Genomic DNA, 20838 nt, shown 5'->3' on the forward strand with positions numbered 1-20838 from the left:
GTTCTTCAGAACCAGTTTGTATCATCGTGAAAGGTAGCTTTAAAAATCGATGCTCTCTTAAATCAGACAGGGTGTTGGTTGTTGGTTGGCTGGTTGGTTGGTTGTTGGTTGGTTGGTTGTTGGTTGGGTGGTTGGTTGTTGGTTGGTTGGTTGTTGGTTGGTTGGTTGGTTGGTTGGTTGGTTGTTGGTTGGCTTTTGATTGGTTGGTTGTTGGTTGGCTTTTGATTGGTTGGTTGTTGGTTGGCTTTTGATTGGTTGGTTGTTGGTTGGTTGTTGGTTGGTTGGATGTTGGTTGGCTGGTTGGTTGGTTGGTTGGTTGTTGGTTGGCTTTTGATTGGTTGGTTGGTTGGTTGGTTGGTTGGTTGGTTAGTTGGTTGGTTGGTTGGTGGTTGGTTGGTTGGTTGGTTGGTGGTTGGTTAGTTGGTTGTTGATTGGTTGGTTGGTTGGTTGGTTGGTTGGTTTGGTGGGTGTTTTCAGACAGGGTCTTGCTGTATAACTGAAGGTAGGCTTGAGTCCTGATCTGCTTGCTCTTGGCCTTCTGAGTGCAGAGATGAAAGGCAGGCACCACCATACCCAGCTTATAACAAAGTGTTCTTTCAAAATATAAGCTGTTGGTTTTGAAAAGTGGTAGACAACATGCACAGGAGCATGGAGAAGAGTGTGGTGAGTGAATGAGCACCTTCCCATCATTCATCAGTTTTGTTTACTTCCTGTATCCTGAATGCACATGCATACATGCAGAAGCAAATTCCATCATATTCTTTCCTTCATAGTACTTCACTATGTTTCTGTATAAAGGATAAGAACTTTAAAAAGAACATACAGTATTTACCACCTAAAAGTCAGAGAACTATCAATTATCTAATCATGTTCTTAAAGGTTTTCTGTGTATGAGTTTTGCTGATATGTATACATGTGCACATGTGTGTATCTGGTACCCATGGAGACCAGAAGAGGCTACTGGATCCCCTGAATCTGGGGTTACAGACAGTTATGAGTTAAAATATAGTTGCTGAGGTCCTTTGCAAGGTCAGTAAACACTCTTAAATGCTGAGCTCTCAGTAGCTTCCTCTGTCAAGTCTTTACTGATAATCCATACAGCTGTGGGCCTGTTTAAGCACATGATTCTTACTTTGAGCCCTGACTGCTGTAGAGGTGTGTAGTCTGCACTTGTATGTTTTTCTGCAGAAAGGCTTATAGTTTAGGTTTTAGTGGGATAAGAAACATGAAGTTTGTCATTTATCCAGTGTTTAAAGCTAATCACACCTGCTAACTTTCGGCTACATCATCAGCTCAGTCATTGTGCAAGCGGACGGCCAGCTTCTTTTGTTTGTTCCAGGTGGTGGATAAAGCAGAGTATCGGACCTACGCAGCACAGTCCCTGGTCCAGCTGCTTAGCAAACTTCCCTCCAAGGACTATGCTACATTCATTGCCTGGCTTTACAAATATTCACGAAGTTCCAAGGTAGGAGACGTGGCCGAATAAAAGCTTGGGTCCTGGCTTTGAACGGCTGATGACAGCCAGGTCTGAATGCGGAAGAGATTGGTGCTTTGATTCTTACTCCTAGTGATGGATCCCTCTGATTCTGCCTTACCAGATCCCACACCGGGTCTTCACTCTTGATGTTGCTTTAGCTCTGTTAGAGCTGCCCGAAAGACTGCTGGATGACACTGTGCTACTGGAGCATCAGAAGTTTCTAAAGCATAAATTCTTTGTGCAAGAAATTATATTTGATCGTTGCTTAGATAAGGCCCCTACTGTCCGCAGCAAGGCGCTGTCCAGCTTTGCACAGTGTTTGGAGTTGTCTACTAGCAACACATCTGAGAACACACTGGAAATCTTCATTAACAGTGAGTGCAAGAGGCTAGAGACATAACTCCCTGTTTGCTCGCCTAGTATGTATGAGGCCGTGGGTCACTACCCACTAGGAGCGGCCAGAAAAGGGAAAAAAAAAGAGAGAAACTGCAAATAGATCGTGTGTGTGTGTGTGTGTGTGTGTGTGTGTGTGTGTGTGTGTGCGCGCGTGCGCGTGCGTGCGCACACTGTGCACATGCTAGTTGATTTTAACCCTCACACAGCTAAGCATCTATTCTACAACTTGAATATGTTCACTTCAAATCCCTCTCTAACGCAGGGAAACCTGATCCATTGGAAACTCCGTTTCTGAAAGAAAAGAAAGTTGTCAGCAGTTTGGAATGTGTCTGCTTTGACTGGCTCCTGTGTGTGGGATTTATGGTGCATCTCTCTCTTCTATGTCTGCTTGCTTTCAGGTACTGTGACAGGAATACACAGTCACTTTGGCACCTCACTGAGACCCTCGACAGGTAATCATCAGTATTTTTCAAAGACCAAATTGGCTCTGGGAAAAAAAAAAAAACCATGCTGATGTTAGAACGACTCCACCTCCCCTGCCCACCTGTCCTGATGTTGCTCTTTTCTTCCTTGGAGAAGCTAGGCCTTGTTTTGTCCACTCGAGTAATACGCAGTGCTCGTGCCATTGAATGTATAATGGACTTTGACCTTCGTCTTTTTTTTTTTTAAATAGTGTTAACCAACCGAAGTTGCCGCTCAGTACAAAGCAGCACCCATGACAGTGATGAACAGACTCCGCCTGGAGGTACCCACTCTTGTCTTTCCCTCTCCCTCGAGCTGCCTCTTCCCAAATATGGCCTGTCCCACTTTCATAGCGTAGCTATTTTATGTTCATATAAATTTCTTATAGCTTAGATTTCCCATGTGTGGGAACACTTATGATAGTGATTACCAAGTCTGGGGGATTGTGCCTGACATGATCTCTCAGCAGGCGGCATCATTTTGTCCTGTGTGGTTGACTCGGACTCTGCCTGTGTGTGTGCACCACAGTCTCTCTATCCATCGTAGACACTGAGGTCTGTGTGTGACGCTGGTGTTGCGAACGATGCTACAGTAGGTGTGGATACAGGCGCGTCTGCTGTGTACTGAGCTGGACTCCTTCAGTCAGAACTCACCTTCCTGTGACGCAGCTGAGTCATATGGCAATCCCGGTTTTATTTTATTAAGAACTGCCTGTTGTTATGTATATATTTAAGACAGGGTCTTACTGTGTATTCTTGGCTGGTCTCAAACATTCGCCTGTCTTTGTCTCCTGATGCTACCGTGCCCAGCCAGAAAAGTCATTTCTGTTGGCAGTATACCAGCATTGCGTTTCCCACTGTGTCCCTGCGAGCACTGGCTGTTTCGTTTATATTTTTGAGACAGAGTCTCTCAACCAGGGATGCCATCGTACTCCTGAATCCTCCATGTCCTGAGTGCTGGGAGTCACGGGTACACCACCATACGCAGCTTATGTGAAGTTGTGGGATGTTGACGTCACCTTCTACTTTACTGTCAGGGCCTTTCGGTCCTTTATGTCAGAAGTGATTGTTTTTATGAAATTGAAAACAATGGTATATCTTTGCTCATAATTGCATCTTTTTGATATATTCTTTTTTTTATCAGTACGTTCATCTCTTCTGACTAGTTATGACTTGAAGTCTGTTCTGTCTGATAACAGTATTGGTACTTCTGCTTGCTTCCAGGTTCTCTTTGCTTGGAATGTCACTTTCCACCCTTTGGCTTTAGTCTTTCTATGTGTTTGCCGGACAGGACAGCTTCTTACAGACATCAAACCATTGTTGGTTTTAAATCAGCCAGCCTATGGGGTTTTTGGGTTGGTTTTGGTTTTGGTTTTGGTTTTTGAAGACAGGGTTTCTCTCTGTAGCTCTGGTTGTCTGGAACACGCTCTGTGGGCCAGGCTTTCAGAGCTCAGAGATCAGCCTGCCTCTGCCAGCCAAGTGCTAGAATTAAAGGGATGTGCCGCGCTGCCCTGCCCTGCCCTGCCCTGCCCTGCCCTGCCCTGCCCTGCCCTGCCCTGCCCTGCCCTGCCCTGCCCTGCCCTGCCCTGCCCTGCTCAGCCCTGCCCAGCCTGTGTGTTCTAATTAAAGAATTAAGACCATCTCCATTCAAGGTTATTATTGGAAGCAGATTAGTAGTTCTTATCTTTTGTTAGTCTCATAATGCTTCTTTCCTAATCTTGTTTGCTTAGTCCTCTTCTCTGCCGTGTTTGACCCCATGCTCTCGAAGCTGTTTTTCTTCTGTGGTTTGCCAGGGTTTTGTCTGGTTTTGTTCTTTCTTTGGTGGGTTTACCTTCATAAGAGTTGATGATTCTCGTGGATCTCATATTCTCTCTTTGTTCTGTACTCTTCAGTTTTTACCTAGTCTTCTTGGCTTGGGTGCAAATGCTTTCTTTTTCATATCTATGTCCTGTCCTTCCCAAGATTAGGGAAAGTTCTTATTAAATTCAGCAGGGTTTGGGGGGTTTTTGTTGCTGTTGTTTGGTTTTTTGTTTTGTTTTTGGTTTGGTTTTTTTTTTTTTTTTTTTTTTTTTTTGCCTTTAAACCATCTCTCCATGCTACCTTCTATATTAATGTTATTTTGTCATTTTAATTCTGCCTTATACTTTATTCATGCTCTGTTCATATTTGTTTTCCCTGTGTCGCTGTTGGGATGATTTGATTCATCCACCTTGGCTTCGATCCTTGCAATACTTTTGCTTAGGTGGTAAGGAGTTCTACTACCTTTCCCTTTCACTTACTGAATTTTTTTTATTGCCAAGAATCGGGTTGTTGTTTTTGTTGTTGTTGTTGTTTTTTAACTTATTTATAAACTGCATTTTTAATCTGTCCAGTTATTTTTTTATTTTTTCTGAATTTCTTTTTTAAAAATCATTCTTTGGAATTCTTTATCTGACCTCTCACCTACCTCGTTATCTTGGAGTCAGTTTCTACAGAACTGTGAACTTTTGGAGCTGTCGTGCTGCTTTGGCTTTTGGTTGGTTTCTTGGTTTACTTTTTTGAGACAGGGTTTCTTCGTGTGTCTCTGGCTGTCCTAAACCTCATTCTGTTGACCAGGCCGGCCTTGAACTCATAGAGGTCAGCCTGCCTCTGCCTCCTGGGCCCTGGGATTAAAGGTGTGCACCACCACGGCTTTTGTTTTTCATATCACCTGTACTTCTCTGTTGAGATTTATGCATCTGGAGGATGGACCTGCCTTCCACTTTTGTTGAGAGCCTCTTTAGAGAGCACCCTGGTGCTGGCTAGTTTTATGACAACCTGACCCAAGACAGTGCTGTTTAGGAAAGGGGATCCTCAACTGAGAAATGCACCCACCAGATTGGCCTTTGGGTAAGGTCGTGGGACATTTTGTTGATTGATTTTTGGAGTGGGAGAGCCCCACTCACTGTGGCCTGTGCCACCCCTGATCTGATGGTCCTGGGCAAGCCACGAGAAGCAAGCTAGTCAGCAGCATTCCTCTGTGGCCTCAGCTTCAATTCCTGCCTTCAGGTTCCTTCCTTGAGTTTCTGCTCTGACTTCTCCCAGGGAGGGAGTGTGACCTGAGACTTATAAACTGAAGCAAAGCCTCTTAGCCCCAAGTTGTTTGTCAAGGTGTTCTCTCACAACAATAGAGGCTATAACCAGCACAACCCTTCTCATTATTTTGACCCCAGGATATCATATTTTGGTGAAGTGGCAAATGTATTTCCAGTTGGGATCAATAGGATAGTCTGTTACTTCTTTCTCTGCTGGGCATTGGTATTTCGATAGAGCCTGGTCAGGTATGCCACAGCTTGAGGGCTGCTTTCTCAGTACCCCTCCCAGGAATAGAGTCTCGCAGATGAGGCAGATGTGCCAACTCCACTGGGCACTTCCTCTCTAACTACCCTTAGTCTTGTCAGTAGTGTATGGGCATGGGAGCATGCTATGCGACATCCCCTTATGAATGTGGTGGATAGTACTCTTGTTTCCCTCTGCTGTTGCTGTAGGGAAACCCATGTCCACTTGTATCCTAAGCTCGAGCTTTTCTCTCCCATCTCCTTCAGGTTATCACTGATGTCCAAACACAGGCCACTTGGGTATGGAGCTAGGTGTTTTCTTGCCCCGGCTGGGAAAGGAGCTCAGTAACAGGAAATTTTATGCAATGTAGTCAAAGTGTTTAGCCAGACGATAGTAACAGCAATAGGTACTAGTGAATTAATTCAAAATAAAGTAGAAACCAAATACTACCTTCCATGCCCATGATGCTAACAACAGGCATGGTAGAATAGGAGTATTCTGAAACAAAGGGTTTGGTTTTGGTTTTTTATATTGGTTTGTGTGTGTGTGTGTGTGTTGGTAGTATCTGACTGAACGCCATGAATGAGAGACCATGCTTCAACTAAGCAGAAGACTTCAGAAAACGTGATCCTGGAAAGCTGCTAACCCCAGCTAACACCAACTCATCTGTAATAGTTTATTGCCCACCTCACATGTGGATTTTAAATGGGGCACACAAGCCCGGCGGAGCTCAGTTCCAGCCTGTCCCTCGGATGAATTAAGCAAATCTTTCCAGAATAATCTTTTTCCCCCCTCAACCTTCCTGAGTTGTTAATTGGCTCAAACTCTTATAAACAAGCAACAGTTTGATAAGAAAATCAGGTTTACTGGCATGTGTGGTGCAGATCAAGGGAGAGACACCTCAATGTAGCCCACAAAGGGGGCTTAGACTTACATGGTGTCTTCAACAGAAAACTGTAAGTTTGTTGAAAAATGATGGTATGGACAAGCAGCTTTAGGCTTCCAAAAGTTGGAAGGTAATGTGTAGGTGTCTAATAGACTGAGATTTTGTTCAGAGGCCCGACCCCTTCATTGTTCTTCATTTGGCTAGTAAGGACTTGTCTTTTGGTCAGAGAATTTGTTTCAGGCCTTTGGGAAGAAAGTGGAGAGACAAAGCTTTTCCCTGTCTGCACTGTTTAATAGTTTTCCATTCAAAAATAATTTTTTCAGAGAATGATATTTTAGAGTGACATATTCTGGATTTCATCAGTAGGCTTTAAACATCAAGAAGTAGGAATTTTCTGTATTTGCTACTTTTTCAAAACTTTTTGGCCTGCTGGAATCCTTTGTGTTACATAGGAATTTTGGAGCCTCCTTTTCAAACTCATGCCCCCCCCTCAAAAAAAAAGACTGTGATGTTCTGTATGTGTGGTTTCTCTTAGATTCAAATGCATAGGTTTGAATGAGTAATCTATCACCAGTGAGTGGCACTGTTTGAGAAGGACTAGAAGGTGTGTCCTTGTTGGAAGACGTGTGTCACTGGGCTGGGGGCTGGGGTTTCAGAAGCACGTGCCAGGCTTACTCTTTCTCTGGCTAAGCATCAGGATGAGCAGCCCTCAGCTGCTGCTCTCATGCCTGCCTGAAGGCCCTTGTGCTTCCTGCCAGGACGATAATAAGCTACACCCACGCAAGCCCCAGTCGTCTCCACACTGTAGCAGAGCGACTAAGACATCGACAAAACCCACAGCTTTTGTTTTTGTTTGTTTTGTGGAATTCTTGGGATTTTCTGTAGAGGTTAAGTCTCCCACAAATAGAGACTATTCATTTATTTTTCTTACCTAGTAGTTGCTACAGCCAGACCCTCTAGTACAGTGTTGACTAGATGGAGTCTTGAATTGTACATTGTTTTTAAATAGGTAGGGTTTTTAGTATATGTATTAGGTAAGGTTCTTTGGAGTCACAGAATTTATGGAATATAATCTCTCAATCTCTCTCTAAGATTGAGATATACATACATACACAAACATACACATATACATACAAACAAACAAACATATGTAAAAGCGAATTCATCGGAGTGACTTCTAGGCTGCAGCCCATCTAACCCAACAATGGAAAGTCCAAGAAGCTAGTAGTTCCTCAGTCCCACAAGGCTGTGTCTCTGCTGGTCCTCTGTATGCTGGAGTCCTGAGCAACTAGGCTGCAATACCAGTGAAGGAGTGGATGTGCTAGCAAGGAAAGAGCAAGCAGGCAAAGAACAGAAGCTTCTTTCTTCCATTGTCCTTATATAGGCTTCTAACAGAAGGTGTGGCCCAAATTAAAGGTCACACCTCCTCAGGATCTGGATCACGGTGTGCCCTCCATTTCTGGGTTGTAGTTCATCCCACATGTAGTCAAGTTGACAACCAGCAATAGCCATCACAGTATTCTTCACCAAACAGAATCTCAGCGGTTAGCGTCTCAGGACAGCCTTTACCATTGGGAGGAAGTTGCCTTCTGGTCCAGATTTGCTGAATGTTTTTTCCCCCCTGAATGTTTTACTTCTCAACATTGCAAACCATTTTCTTCATTTAAAAGGATGACTGTGTGGTTTTCCTTTCTTCTGATGCTGTGGTATTTCATTCATTGGTTTTTCACATTAGAATCAACCTTTAATTCCTGAGATAAGTAGCAGACATGGTATAATCTTTTTTAATCTTGCTGAGTTCAACTTACTGTTGTTTTGCTGAGATCATTGCTGTTTGTACTTCTAAGGGTTCATTTTGTTGAGGTGTCTGGTTTTGCTGTCATGGTGATGTTAGCCCAATATTATTAGGAAAGTATATTCTTCTTTTCTACCTTTTGTTTGAGGTGACAAAGGATTGTCACTCACTTGTGTGTCATCGTTTGGTAGAATTCCTTGTAAACCCTCTAGTCTTTGGCTTTTGTGCATATGGTGTAAAGTTCTTTTACAACCATTGAGTTTCTTTATATTTATAGGCATCGTGGTCGCCGTTTTCTTCCTTTCGTTAAATCACCTTTGATTACCAGTCTTCTGAGCACTTGCTCATTTCACTAAAAATTCATTGGCAAAAAAATTGCTTCTATATCCCTCTGTGCTCTGTAAACTGATAGTAATCTCATACCGGTGTATATCTGGTTTAAACAATTTTAATACTTTTTTTTTTTTTTTTTTTTGGAGAGTCTAGTTAAAGCTTGTTACCTTTGTTAATTTTTTTGGCTATTTTCAAAATACTACCTGGACTTCACTGAATTTTTCTCCATTTTTATCTAAACCATTTCTATCTTTGGTTTGAAAACATCTGAGGGGTTTGCTAAGCCTTTCAAGGATCTTTGATTCAAAACCTGTTCATATTATTATCAAGGTATCATCTACTTCCCTTACCTTGATCTTCTCACAGGTAAATTGACATTTCCCAGAGGTCCCGTACTGTATAGCCATTATTCCAGATGACGGGTGAGCAGCTGTCCACCAAGCCAAGCATCAGAGTACAAAAATGTGCACCAGCACTGCCTGCTGTTGTCTTCTAGAAAACAGAGCTGTTTTTAAAACACGTTATTGATAGTATACTCTTATTTATCTGATTTTTAAAGTGTTGTTGTTGTGTGTCTGTGTAATGGAGTGAGTGGATAGGCCTGCCACGGTGCACGTGTAGAGGTGAGCAGACAACTTTGGAGCCTTACCTACCCCTCTCTTTACATGGGTTTTAGGAACTCAAAGCAAGATTTCAGCCTACGTACACACAAAGTCATCTTCCCAGCTACTCTTATTTAATGAATTACTAAATGTTCTTACAATTCTTACTTTAAGTTTAATTTACGTTAAGACATACTCTATAGAGAACAACTCTTTTGGGTGTTTAGTAATCCCAGAGGCTTTTCAAGGAGAAAATTGAAAGGAGTTACGTATTGAAAGGAGTTACTCATCAGATCTTTAAAAGGCCTCTGGGTCATGATAAGTTTTACCTGTTTTCAAGACTTTTCCATCCTCTCCTTTCTTAGGGCTTAGAGAAACTAGGGAGTCTCTTAGCCAGTCCTGTCTCCTCAGTGTTGTGACATGTTAGGTTGTGCCTGGTCTTTCTCAAGACAGTGACTCTTTGGTGTTGGTCCACAGAGAGATGCTTCATGACAATGCTGAGAAAAAGAACCAAAGATGAGAAGATCAACGTTAGGAAGTCTGCACTCCAGGTGGGAGCATGAAAACTCGGAAATGCCACCCTCACTACTTAGCCTGCTTCTCGTACTTGGCCTTGGTGCTGCCATTTAAAAGCTATAGAACTAAAAGAACTCGCTGATTTTTAAGCTTTCAAATTTACTTGACTTTTCAAGACACACAACTTTTGTGGGGTGTAGCGGTACGTGCCCATAATGTTTGCCTTCAGGAGGCAGAAGCAGGCGTCCAAATTGAAGCAAGTTTGAGGTTGAGGCCAGCCTAATCCACAGAGTGAGTTCTGACTCACCCAGGGCAACCGTAGAAAAAACAAACCACCTTTTATACGTGTTCGTCTGAACTAGGAACCACAGATGAATTTCAGTAGGTTCGTGAAGTTGGTTGTAGTGTTCAGTTTTCCCTCGAGTCTGTCAAAAGGTGAATACTGTGGGGAAGTAGCACCGTGAACTGGAAGTGTTTCTTGTCTATGGCTACTCCTGTGTTTACGCCCTGTGCACACTACTCCGTTTTGTACCTTTCAGGTGTTAATGAGTATTTTGAAACACTGTGACATCTTGAGCATGGAGGAGGACCTGTTGATCCTGCAGGACCACTGTCGAGACCCTGCCATATCTGTGCGGAAGCAAGCCCTACAGTCTCTTACAGAACTTGTCATGGTGAGGAGCATCACACTGTGTGTGTATAGAATGCTCAGTGTTTTACAGCAAAAGCAGTTCTGAGTTGGCTTTAATGGTGAACCTTGTTAATTGTAACATTCATAAGGCTGAGGCAGGGGGATTACTGTGATGTTGAGGCCACCTTGGTCTATGGTATACCCCATCCAAAAAAAAAAAAAAAAATCTGGATTTTTTCTGCTAAGCATGTACCTTGTATACACAAAGTGCTTGAGTTCAGTCCCCAACACCAAAATGGGACAGGAGTAACTGTACACAAGAATTACGTGTTGCTAAATGTTAAGTAAACCATTTAGAAATTCACCTGTGCCCACCATAGGACTAAACACCATCAGCGGGGTATAAAAAGAGGTGGCCGATGACTACCATTTTAAATTCAATTAGGAACCAATGCTGAACAATGCCATGCCACTTCTTGATTTTTATCTTAAATCTCAGCTAGAAAAAGCTTTTTCGAATTGATTTTAATTTTTATTTAATGTCTGTATCTGTGAGTATGTGAATGCATGCTCAGGTACACACAGGGGTCAGAGATGTCGTATCCCGCAGATGGTCACGAGCCAGCCGATACGAGTACTGGAAGCCGACCGTTTAGAAGAACAGCAAGTGCTCTAACCTCTGAGCCGTCTCCGTTAGTTAGTTTTTGTTGCTGTGACAACACACCATATCCAAATGCAACTTAAGGGAGAGGGTGTTTATTTCTGTTCACCCAGAAATAAACAGAGGGTAAGAGTCCACTGTCAGCATGGGTTATGATGATCTGGAAGCCAAGAGTCACATATTAACACAGCAGAGAACAGATTGGAAGCGGGACAAGACTTCAGCAAGGCTGTACCTGCACCCTGTAGCCTTTCCATACAGTGCCAACAACTGGGGACAGAGTGTTCAAATGCCTAAGGGGCATTGCTCACCCTAACCATCACACTATCTTTTGAGCCCCCAAAACAAACTTTAAAGTCAACTCGATTTGACAAGGCCTACATTGATTTTTGTCACTTAAGATATGTGACTATTACCAGAAGAGTTTATTTAAAGGATGACTGTTTTATCAGAGAAGGCATTAAAGAATGCAGAACTTTGAGACTTACTTTTATTATTTAAGTGTGTGTACAGTGCATGCATGTGAGCATGCGCATGTTCATGGAGTGTCCGTGGAGGCAGAGACCTCAGAGCCTCTGGATCTGGAGGTAACAGAGTTGGGAGCTGCCTGACACGGGTACTGAGAGCCCAACCTCGTGGTCTAAGATCGTACCCGCAACTGCGGTTTCCTGCTGAGCCGTCTCCAGCCCTAGCAACGCATATTTTTGCTTTTTGAAGTAAATATCATTTGTTATTGGGTTTGAATAACCAAAGTAATACTGATCACTAATAATAAAATAATGGCTTTAATTTATAAGTTTAATATATATTGATTCGTCCTAAGCTGGAGGTTACCGTTTGGTTTTCAATGTCTTTGAATGTTGTTTTGGTTTTTCGTTTTGTTTTTATGCTTTATTTGCAAATAAAAGCTCAATTATTTGTTTGCTTAGGCGAAGTGCCAGATATTGTGCCCGGGGCTTCCTACTCCCCCTCCCCCGTAGGTGTGATTATATTTAGCACGTCTCTTTTAATGCTGACTGAAACTTTATTGGCTTGAGTCTAGATCTGTATTAATGTCAGGTCTCCTGCTATGTTTTTAACCTTAGGCCAAGCCTACTTGTGTCCCAGTGCAGAAAGCCTGGCTGATGGGCGTCATCCCCGTGGTGATGGACTATGAGAGCACAGTGCAAGAGAAGGCCTTGGAGTGCCTGGACCAGCTCCTGCTGCAGAACATTAAGCACCATAGGAAGTTTCACAGCGAGGACAGGAGTCAGGTGCTCGCCTGGGCCCTACTTGCTCTCCTCACCGTAGAAAGCCAAGATCTGAGGTACTCTAGTAACTCTGTCCCTCAAATGTCTTATGGAAGGCCAGCTGCCGCCTCTGTTGTGTTTTGTGTCTATGAAGGGTTCATCAATACCTGTGGAGGCCACAAGGTGGCATCAGATCCCCTGGAATTGGAGTCATGTATGTTTTCTGAGCCGTCATATGGGTAGGGTAACCAGATGTGGGCCCTCTGTGAGAGCAGCCAGTGATGCTACCCACTGAGTCACCTCTCTGCTCCCCATATGATGTTTTAATAATATTTTTTTCTATTGATATCTAAGATCAGTTGACCAGATTGTTAGTATATTTGAAGACCCTGTGTGCTCACCGTTGTCTTGATACTCTTCACGTCTTAGCACTGTCGTGATGGGTCTCCTTCCAGCTCCTTTGCAGCTTTAGGCTGGCACTGTGGACCTCAACATGGTGTGTGTGGCATTGGGGCATCTATGCCCCCACTACCTGCTATTACGAAGGTTACATCTTCATTTGATCTTTGTTTGATTTGGATTTGGTTTTTTGGTTTATGGGTTTTTTTGTTTTTCAAGGCAGGTTTCTCTGTGTAGCCCTAGGTGTCCTGGATTTTCCCCTGTAGACCAGGCTGTCTTCAAACTCAAGAGCTCCATCTGCCTCTCTGCGCCTCTGCCTCTCTGTGCCTCTGCCTCTGCCCCTGCCCCTACCCCTGCCCCTGGCCCTGCCTCCCAAGTGCTGGGACTAAAGGCATGCACCACCACTTCCAACCTGCATTTTCGTTCATTTTATTGGACTAGTAGGTTAAGTGGCTCTGTGCTTGTTTCTGTAGGAGCAAGTTGTGCTCTGTGTAGTGGACGTTGTGCCGAGGAGCTAGGGTCTGTGGCATCTCACCTGCAGATCCGAGGATCGCTTCGTATGTGGACTCCGGTGGCTGCTTTTTCTTCTCCTTCCACCTTCTGGTCATAAAGAGGCAGATTTTGACATGTGGTTATAGAAGGATTGTACAATAGCAAGTCATCACTTGTACGCTCTGCCCTGTGGCCTTCAAAAATAACTTGTTTCTGAACCTGAGTTTCCTCATTTTCACGAGTAGCTTATGGGTTACTTGATATTTTCAACCCTTTGGCATTAACACTTTACCACTAAAAATGTGGTTATGTAGTCAGCATTTTCTCAGTCCCATCTACACTCCGGCTGATGTTCCTTTAAGGGAGGGCTATTCCACAGCAGTATCTGCTTTCTCACTGTCTTAGCTTCTTTCTCTGTTGCTGTAATAAAACTCCCTGACAAGAGTCTTAAGGAGGAAATGGTTTACCTTGGCTTACTGATGCACATTATGTGAGGGAGCCACAGTAAAAAGCAGAGAGCAACGAATGCCAGCGCAGAGCTCTGTCTCCACTGAATGCCGTTCAGGGTCTCACCCACGAAATGTTCCTGTCTTCCGCATATCAATTACGGCGGTCTGGATAATCTCTCACAGATGTTCTCAGATGCTGACCATAAACTAATCCCTCATAGGGAAGCCTAGAGTCTTGCCTCATAGGTGATGCTAGACTGTCAAGTTGATGTATAATTGTCACCTAGTCTTAGGTCCCCAGGAATGCCCACTTTCCTTACATTTAGTTATTTAACTTCCTAAACATTGGACTCATTGGTATTCCATGCTTTCTTACTATAATGTATGTCTCCATACATTACCTTCTAAGTATCCTGTGATGTTCCTTCTCTAATGCTTGGTAGGACATGAGGGCCCCTAAATGCCTACTCTTCAAGGACAAATGCTTATGTGTACAGAATATTTACAGCTTCATTTCAGTCCGGTTCCTTACTGTTTTCAAACACACAGCATCTGATTTCAGAATGAATAAAAATAACTGCCAAAGAAGAGGGTGCTATTGCTCTGGCACGGCCTGCAGCCTGCCCCACCAGCCACCCACCCTGGACTCACTGAATCAGTGTCACAGCCTTCTCTCCAAAGTGTGTGTTGCCACGGAAGGATAGAATGTAACACTGTATTGTCAACCTGACACAAGCTCGACACATTCAAAAGGAGGAACCTCAGTTGAGGGAATGCCTCCATAAGTTCCAGCGATAGGGCGTTTTTCTTAGTTAGTGATTGGGGGAGGGCCCAGCCCATGGTTGGTAGTGCTATGACTGGGCTGGGGGTTCTGGGTGCTGTGAGAAAGCAGGCTGAGCAAGCCATGAGGAGCAAGCCAGCAAGCAGCACCCCTCCATGGCCTCTGCACCGGCTCCTGCCTCCATGTTCCTGCCCTGTGTGAGTTTCTGTCCTGGCTTCCTGCAGTGATGGACTGCAGTGTGGAAGTGTAAGTCAAGTAAACCCTCATCCCCAACTCACATCTAGTCATGCCCTTTCACTGCAGCATCAGAAACCCTAGTAAGACAACTGCTCTCATAAAAAGGGACTCAGTCCTTTAGCAATTTTTTTTTTCAGAAATGTTAACTGAAACCAGTGAGTACAGTCCCCATGTTGTTAGGTTAGTGTGACAGCATCACAGTCCAGTGAGTATAGTCCCCATGTTGTTAGGTTAGTGTGACAGCATCACAGTCCAGTGAGTATAGTCCCCATGTTGTTAGGTTAGTGTGACAGCACATCACAGTCCAGTGAGTATAGTCCCCATGTTGTTAGGTTAGTGTGACAGCACACAGTCCAGTGAGTGCAGTCCCAGTTGAGTGTGAAGCATCAACCAGTGAGTACAGTCCCCATGTTGTTAGGGTAGTGTGACAGCATAACAGTCCAGCGAGTCCAGTCCCCATGTTGTTAGGTTAGTGTGACAGCATCACAGTCCAGTGAGTACAGTCCCCCATGTTGTTAGGTTGGTGTGACAGCATCACAGTCCAGTGAGTATAGTCCCCATGTGTTGACACAGCATCACAGTCCAGTGAGTATAGTCCCCATGTTGTTAGGTTAGTGTGACAGCATCACAGTCCAGTGAGTACAGTCCCCATGTTGTTAGGTTAGTGTGACAGCATCACAGTCCAGTGAGTACAGTCCCCATGTTGTTAGGTTAGTGTGACAGCATCACAGTCCAGTGAGTATAGTCCCCATGTGTTAGGTTAGTGTGACAGCATCACAGTCTGCATGTCTTCAGGAGTAGAAATTTACTTCTCGGGGTTCTGGGGGCTGGCAATCGCAGGCTAAGGGTCTATGCTTTCTCTGGCCTCTTCTTGGCCGGCAGACAGCCTTGTCTTGCTGTATGTACCCTAGAGTCTTTTCTCTGTACCGTATGTTCCTAGAATCTGTAGAGTCCAAGCCCCTCTTGTAAGGACATCTGTCACATTTTCTCAAGCAGTGGCCTCCTTTTGACTCTGTTGGTGACTTTTGTAGGCACTATCTCCAAATGCAGTCACATTCAGAGATGACAATGTTGTGTCCTTTAACATAGAAAATTTAAGAGGGCGCAGGTCAGCCCATCACACGTTTACTAAAGGGAAAATGTTGCATCTTCTTGTCCACTGGGCCCGAGCAGTTGCATCATAACGGCATAGCGAATATGTGCTAGAATGCTCAGCGGCAGGGCTGTGGCTGGACGCTTCCCTCATAAGGTTTATTCTGTACAAACTGGCAAATACAAGAAGGTCACGAGGTGGGGCCCTGTAAGATGGTGTTAAGCAGCCAGGGCTGTGTTCTTCTGAATTACTTAGTGTTTGTAGAAAGAGAGCTTCCAGGAGTGGGCTGTCGTTCCATCTCTGAGTTTGTGCCATGAGCTCCGCTGCCTGCTTCCTGCAGAGGATGCAGCATGGAGCAGAGAATGGCCTCGGCAGACACTCAGCCTGAACCTTAGATTGCCCAGCCTTTAGGATTGGGAATGGTGGATTCTGTTCTTTATCAGTTACACAGATGTGCACGAGCAACTCAGAAGCCAGACAAAGGTGATACCACAAACACCACAGGAAGGACAGGCTGGAGAACTGGAGCCCACAGCAAAGGATGGTCATCTGCCTTCTGTAATGCCTCTCCCTCAGAGAATAGGGGATGTGAGGAGCAGGTCACAAGTCAAAGTGGAGATGAGCAACAACCAGATAGTCAGGCTGATGTTCCACTTCTCTAACAGTCAGAGGAGTTAGAAATAAAACAGGCTGCAGTTTGTTAAAATGTGAAACTATAGTCTGTATGGTCTGCACACCCACGCTGACACATACATACATACATACATACATACATACATACATACCACCCACCCACCCCCCAACAAAGCTCGATTAGCAACAGTGTGGCTAATGGAGTAAAGAGCCCTATAAGCAATGATATTCAAGATTTATGTTGATATTGTTTATCAGCAGAGAGCAAGTGCTTTAAAGGATAGCTGGCCTTTAAAATGACCTTTTATTTAAGATGGTTTTTAATTCTGAATGTATCTGCATATCTTCTGGGGGTACTTGCACTTGAGTGAAGGTGCCTATCAAGGCCAGAAGACCTCAGATCCCCCTCAAGCTGAAGAAGCAGTTACCTGTGAGCCAATCAGCCTGAGCGCTGGGAACCAAACTCTGACCGTCTGTGAGAGCCATATGGTGTATTCACCGTTGGGCCGTCTCTGCAGCTCCCTGAAATGACTTGACAGCAAATAAGGAGCAAAGGAGACGGTGTGCACTGCACTCACTCCCCAGATCAAACGGCAGCCTTATAATACAACATGCAAAGAAGCTTCTGCTGAGAGCGCAGTAGCAAGGGGCAAGTTGCTGATGAACTTAAATAGGGAGAGAAGACTGGGATTTACGTTTTAGGAAATAGAGAAAATGGATTTGTGCTTGGAGACCAAGACCTGTGTAAGTGATTTAAATCCCAGGTAATGGGGGCAGAATAAGATGGGGCAGTGGAATAGGAGGAAGGAGGCCTCAGTGCTGCTTAACAAGTGTTGGGAGTGTGGAGAGGAAGAGAAGTTCAGTTAGCACTTGAAGGGCACATTTCCAATGCCCTGCTCCAAGTGCTGGAAAGTTGTCAGACTTGACACCTTTCTCTACTTAGGTCGCTCTTGGTCTATTGGAAACTTCAGAAAGTCAAGTCAGTTCTGGTAGGCAGCCTATTACAAGAGCACAAAGGGAGGATACAGTCGCCTTTGGTTACTATTTCTTCTCTTCCGACTTCCCTCCTTCCATCCTTTCATCCTGCCTTTTCGCAAGAGACCGAGCCCTGGGCCTTACACATGCCGTCTCTCTAGCCCCGTAGCTGTGCTGCTGTGTTCTTTCAAATATATGACGTGGCATTCGCTTGTGAGTCTTATCATCTCATCCCATGCTATGGAAAAAAATGAGATGATTTAGAAAGAGCAGTGAAGGGCCCTGGGTAGTGCATACGCCAGTTGTAGTGTGTTTGCTCTGCAAGCGTGGAGACCTGCAGTTGGATCCCCAGGACCTGTTCCCTTTCGTAAGGATGAGCATGGTGGTGCGTGAGCTAATGGCAGCACTGCACAGACAGTTGAGCTGCTGCCCATTTGTGTTGGTGAACCGTGACTTCCAGGTTTAGTAAGAGACCCGGGCTCACTAAATAAGGTGGAGAGTGGTTGGGAAGACGCTCAACATCAACCTCGAGAGTTTGCATTTACACACATGACACATGGGAGCAGTACGTGAAGACTTGTACATTGGAAGCATTTTCAGTTTTAATTGTGTGTTACTAAGGTATACCTAACCATAGTTCATTTGCTATGCCTTATTTAAATGCTATAATGTCCCTTCTCTCTGGCCTCTCATTAAATATTTATTATCTTCTATTTTGTTCCTATCAACATGGACGTACCCATTATAATAAGCTATACGTGTGGAAATTTTGAAAGGGGTTGTTTGAAATTTTTTCTTTGTTGTAAAGGGTGTTTGTTATGTGCGAGGGCGGGAATAGAGACAACTTATTCTGAAGGGGCCATTAAGAAGGCCTCTGGTTTGGTATCCGGTATCAAAGAGCCGGACTTGCTGCATGGATGATCTGTGTACCAGAGAAGTCCTGGAGATGCGGGAGGTGGTGCCCTGTCAGTGAGGGCTGGTCGGAACACTTCTGTATATCTCTGATTACAGTTCTCCTTCCCTTCTCTCTTTCCAGCCGCTATTTAAATAAGGCTTTTCATATCTGGTCCAAGAAAGATAAATTCTCATCCACTTTTATAAACAGTGTGATATCCCACACTGACACAGAACGTTCTGCGCCAGCCTGGATGCTGCTCTCCAAGATCACTTGCTCGTCACCCAAGCTGGACTACACCAAAATAATGGAGTCGTGGGAGAAACTCAGCAGGTTTGCATGCTTACAGAGTCCACTGGCAGACTCTGGCCTACTTCATAGCTGTCGCTTTAGATTCTGGCTTAAGAATGAGCTTGAAAAACAGGAATCCCATTTAAGCAGGTTACCTTTGTCAACGTTCACTAAGCGTCTTGATGTTCTCAGACCTCACGGTTAAGCCATGTTAAAACTACTGACTTCTAATACTAGCCAGCCAGAGGAGATGGGTTCTGTCGTAGTTTGTTTGTATTTGGGGTTTGGGGTTTTCGTTGTCGTTTGCTTGTGCTGTGTTGTCTGCTGCTGTTTTGGCAGTGTGCTGGTTGATTTAGTGCTCTCCTCCTCCTCTTCTCTAGAGAACAGTCTCCCAACGCAAACACCTTAGGCTACATGCTGTGTGTCATTGGGCATATTGCAAAGCATCTTCCAAAGAGCACGCAGGACAAGATAACTGGTGAGTCTATCTTGAAGAGGCCTTGCCCTTTACTGCAGTGGTTTTTATAGCTCTGCATGGTTTTCTAAGCAGTTCCATTTCATGTTTTTTTACTTTTCCTAGGTGTGATCAAGGCCAAGCTGAATGGATTTCAGTGGTCTCTGGAGCTGATCAGTTTGTCCGTTGACACATTGCAAGGGCTTTGCAGAGCGTCTGCAAAGACACTGCGGGAAGAGCAGGTATGGCCACACACCCTTCGTGTGTTTCCAACTTCTTCTCAAACGTGTACTCCATTTGACATCTGAGAAGTGTTCTCTTTGACTAGAGGGCCCGGATGTAGTGTCTGGCAGCTCCTACTAAAGCTCAGTGCCTCTGTGTCTAGCAACTGACGTTCCCTAGAGCTGACTGCTGACAGCATGGCTCCCTTACATACCGCCCTCACTTTGGCTCCCGGAACAAGTGTCTTTGAGTAATGTGGACCTCCTGATTGGTGTTTGTCTTTCTGGTAACAAATCAGCAAGGTTGTCTTTTAGTAAATGATAGCCTAGACATTCCAAGAGCAAAATTGTAGTAATTTTCATACAAGCCCAAATGCATGCATTGTGTGAGACAGTTACTTTGACCCCTACAGAAAATATCTCCTGTCAGTATTTTATGGTAAGTTTTCTGTATTAATGTGACTGTGACAGCACACATGTGAAGGTCAGAGGACAGCTTATAGGAGTCAGTTCTGTCCTTCCACCAGGTGAGTATGGGGTTCAACTAGGATTCTCAGGCTAGGCAGCAAGAAACTTTAACCCCCTGAGCCATCGCGACAGCCATATCCCTTTGTAAGTTATTTTTATTCTATATGCACTGGTATTTTGCCTACATGTCGGTATGGGCATGTTGGATCCCCCAGAACAGAAGCAGTTGACAGTTACAAGCCACCACATGGTTCCTGGGAATTTAACCTAGGTCCTCTGGAAGAGTAGCCAGTGCCCCAGTGCCCCGAACCGTTGAGCCATCCCTCCAGCCCTCATATCCATATTTCTAAAAAAAAAAAAAAATTATTTTATCACCGCTTTCTGCTTTTATCATGAGATCCACTCTTTTGTTTTTAATATTTTATTTTCCTGTTTCTGTGTGTATGTGAGCGAATGTCCTGTGTGTGAGGGTGGCCATGGAGGCCATTAGATTGATTGAAGTACAGTAAGAAATGCAGTACAGCTGATACTGTGTTGCTTGGTGGCAGTTGTGAGGGGCAGTAGCACAGTGCACTACTGATGGGGTTAGAAGGAAGGTCTCCAGTCCCTGTGTGCCTTGCTCACCATCAGCGCTCGCTAGGAAGAGCATCTCTGCCCCAGGCTCTGCCTGCAAATGCCCACAGTTGTCAGGCTGTTTGGTTATGTTGTTATTGCAGCCTGGGAGAAGTCAAACATCTTCAGGTTTAGAAACAGGGGCCTAAAGTTTGAAAACTTGATTGTGGTAAGAAAACAAGCACTCTTTTTTTTCCCTGCTAACATCTCCCTCGTTAGGCATTAGCAGAATAAGGCCTGGAGATTTTTCTGGCATCCTAGGGAACTTAAGTCCATATAAACACACTCCTCTTTTTCCTTTGTAACTAAGCATTCTATTTTTTATTAAAATGAAAAATGATTCAGTGTAGATGATCAATATACTGCTCAACAGTAGTATATACTTAGGCCTTGGTCATTTTGGGCATTTGTAAGGTTGATAAGGTCAATAAACTCTTGACGAGAGCTTGCAGTATAGTAATGGGGAAAGGAATTATCTAGAGCTCCTTGTTCTGTGTGAACTTAAGCTGCCATTTTCTCTGCTGTCTCTTCGGAAGCGGTTAACAGATGGGCTT

General features: G+C 44.3%; 1 protein-coding gene across 1 annotated transcript in view; it reads left to right on the forward strand.

The window, feature by feature from the left end:
* Ncapd3 (non-SMC condensin II complex subunit D3) overlaps window positions 1-20838 on the forward strand; it is a 67737-nt gene that overhangs the window by 19036 nt on the left and 27863 nt on the right. Inside the window, exons 10-19 of the mRNA XM_032911311.1 lie at window positions 1340-1465; window positions 1599-1851; window positions 2272-2325; window positions 2547-2618; window positions 9725-9798; window positions 10303-10437; window positions 12141-12361; window positions 18380-18571; window positions 18910-19007; window positions 19110-19225. Coding sequence (XP_032767202.1) covers window positions 1340-1465; window positions 1599-1851; window positions 2272-2325; window positions 2547-2618; window positions 9725-9798; window positions 10303-10437; window positions 12141-12361; window positions 18380-18571; window positions 18910-19007; window positions 19110-19225 — 1341 coding nt within the window. The remainder of the gene's footprint in view (window positions 1-1339; window positions 1466-1598; window positions 1852-2271; window positions 2326-2546; window positions 2619-9724; window positions 9799-10302; window positions 10438-12140; window positions 12362-18379; window positions 18572-18909; window positions 19008-19109; window positions 19226-20838) is intronic.

The sequence above is a fragment of the Rattus rattus genome, chromosome 8, assembly GCF_011064425.1.
Source record: "Rattus rattus isolate New Zealand chromosome 8, Rrattus_CSIRO_v1, whole genome shotgun sequence".
Taxonomy (NCBI): domain Eukaryota; kingdom Metazoa; phylum Chordata; class Mammalia; order Rodentia; family Muridae; genus Rattus; species Rattus rattus.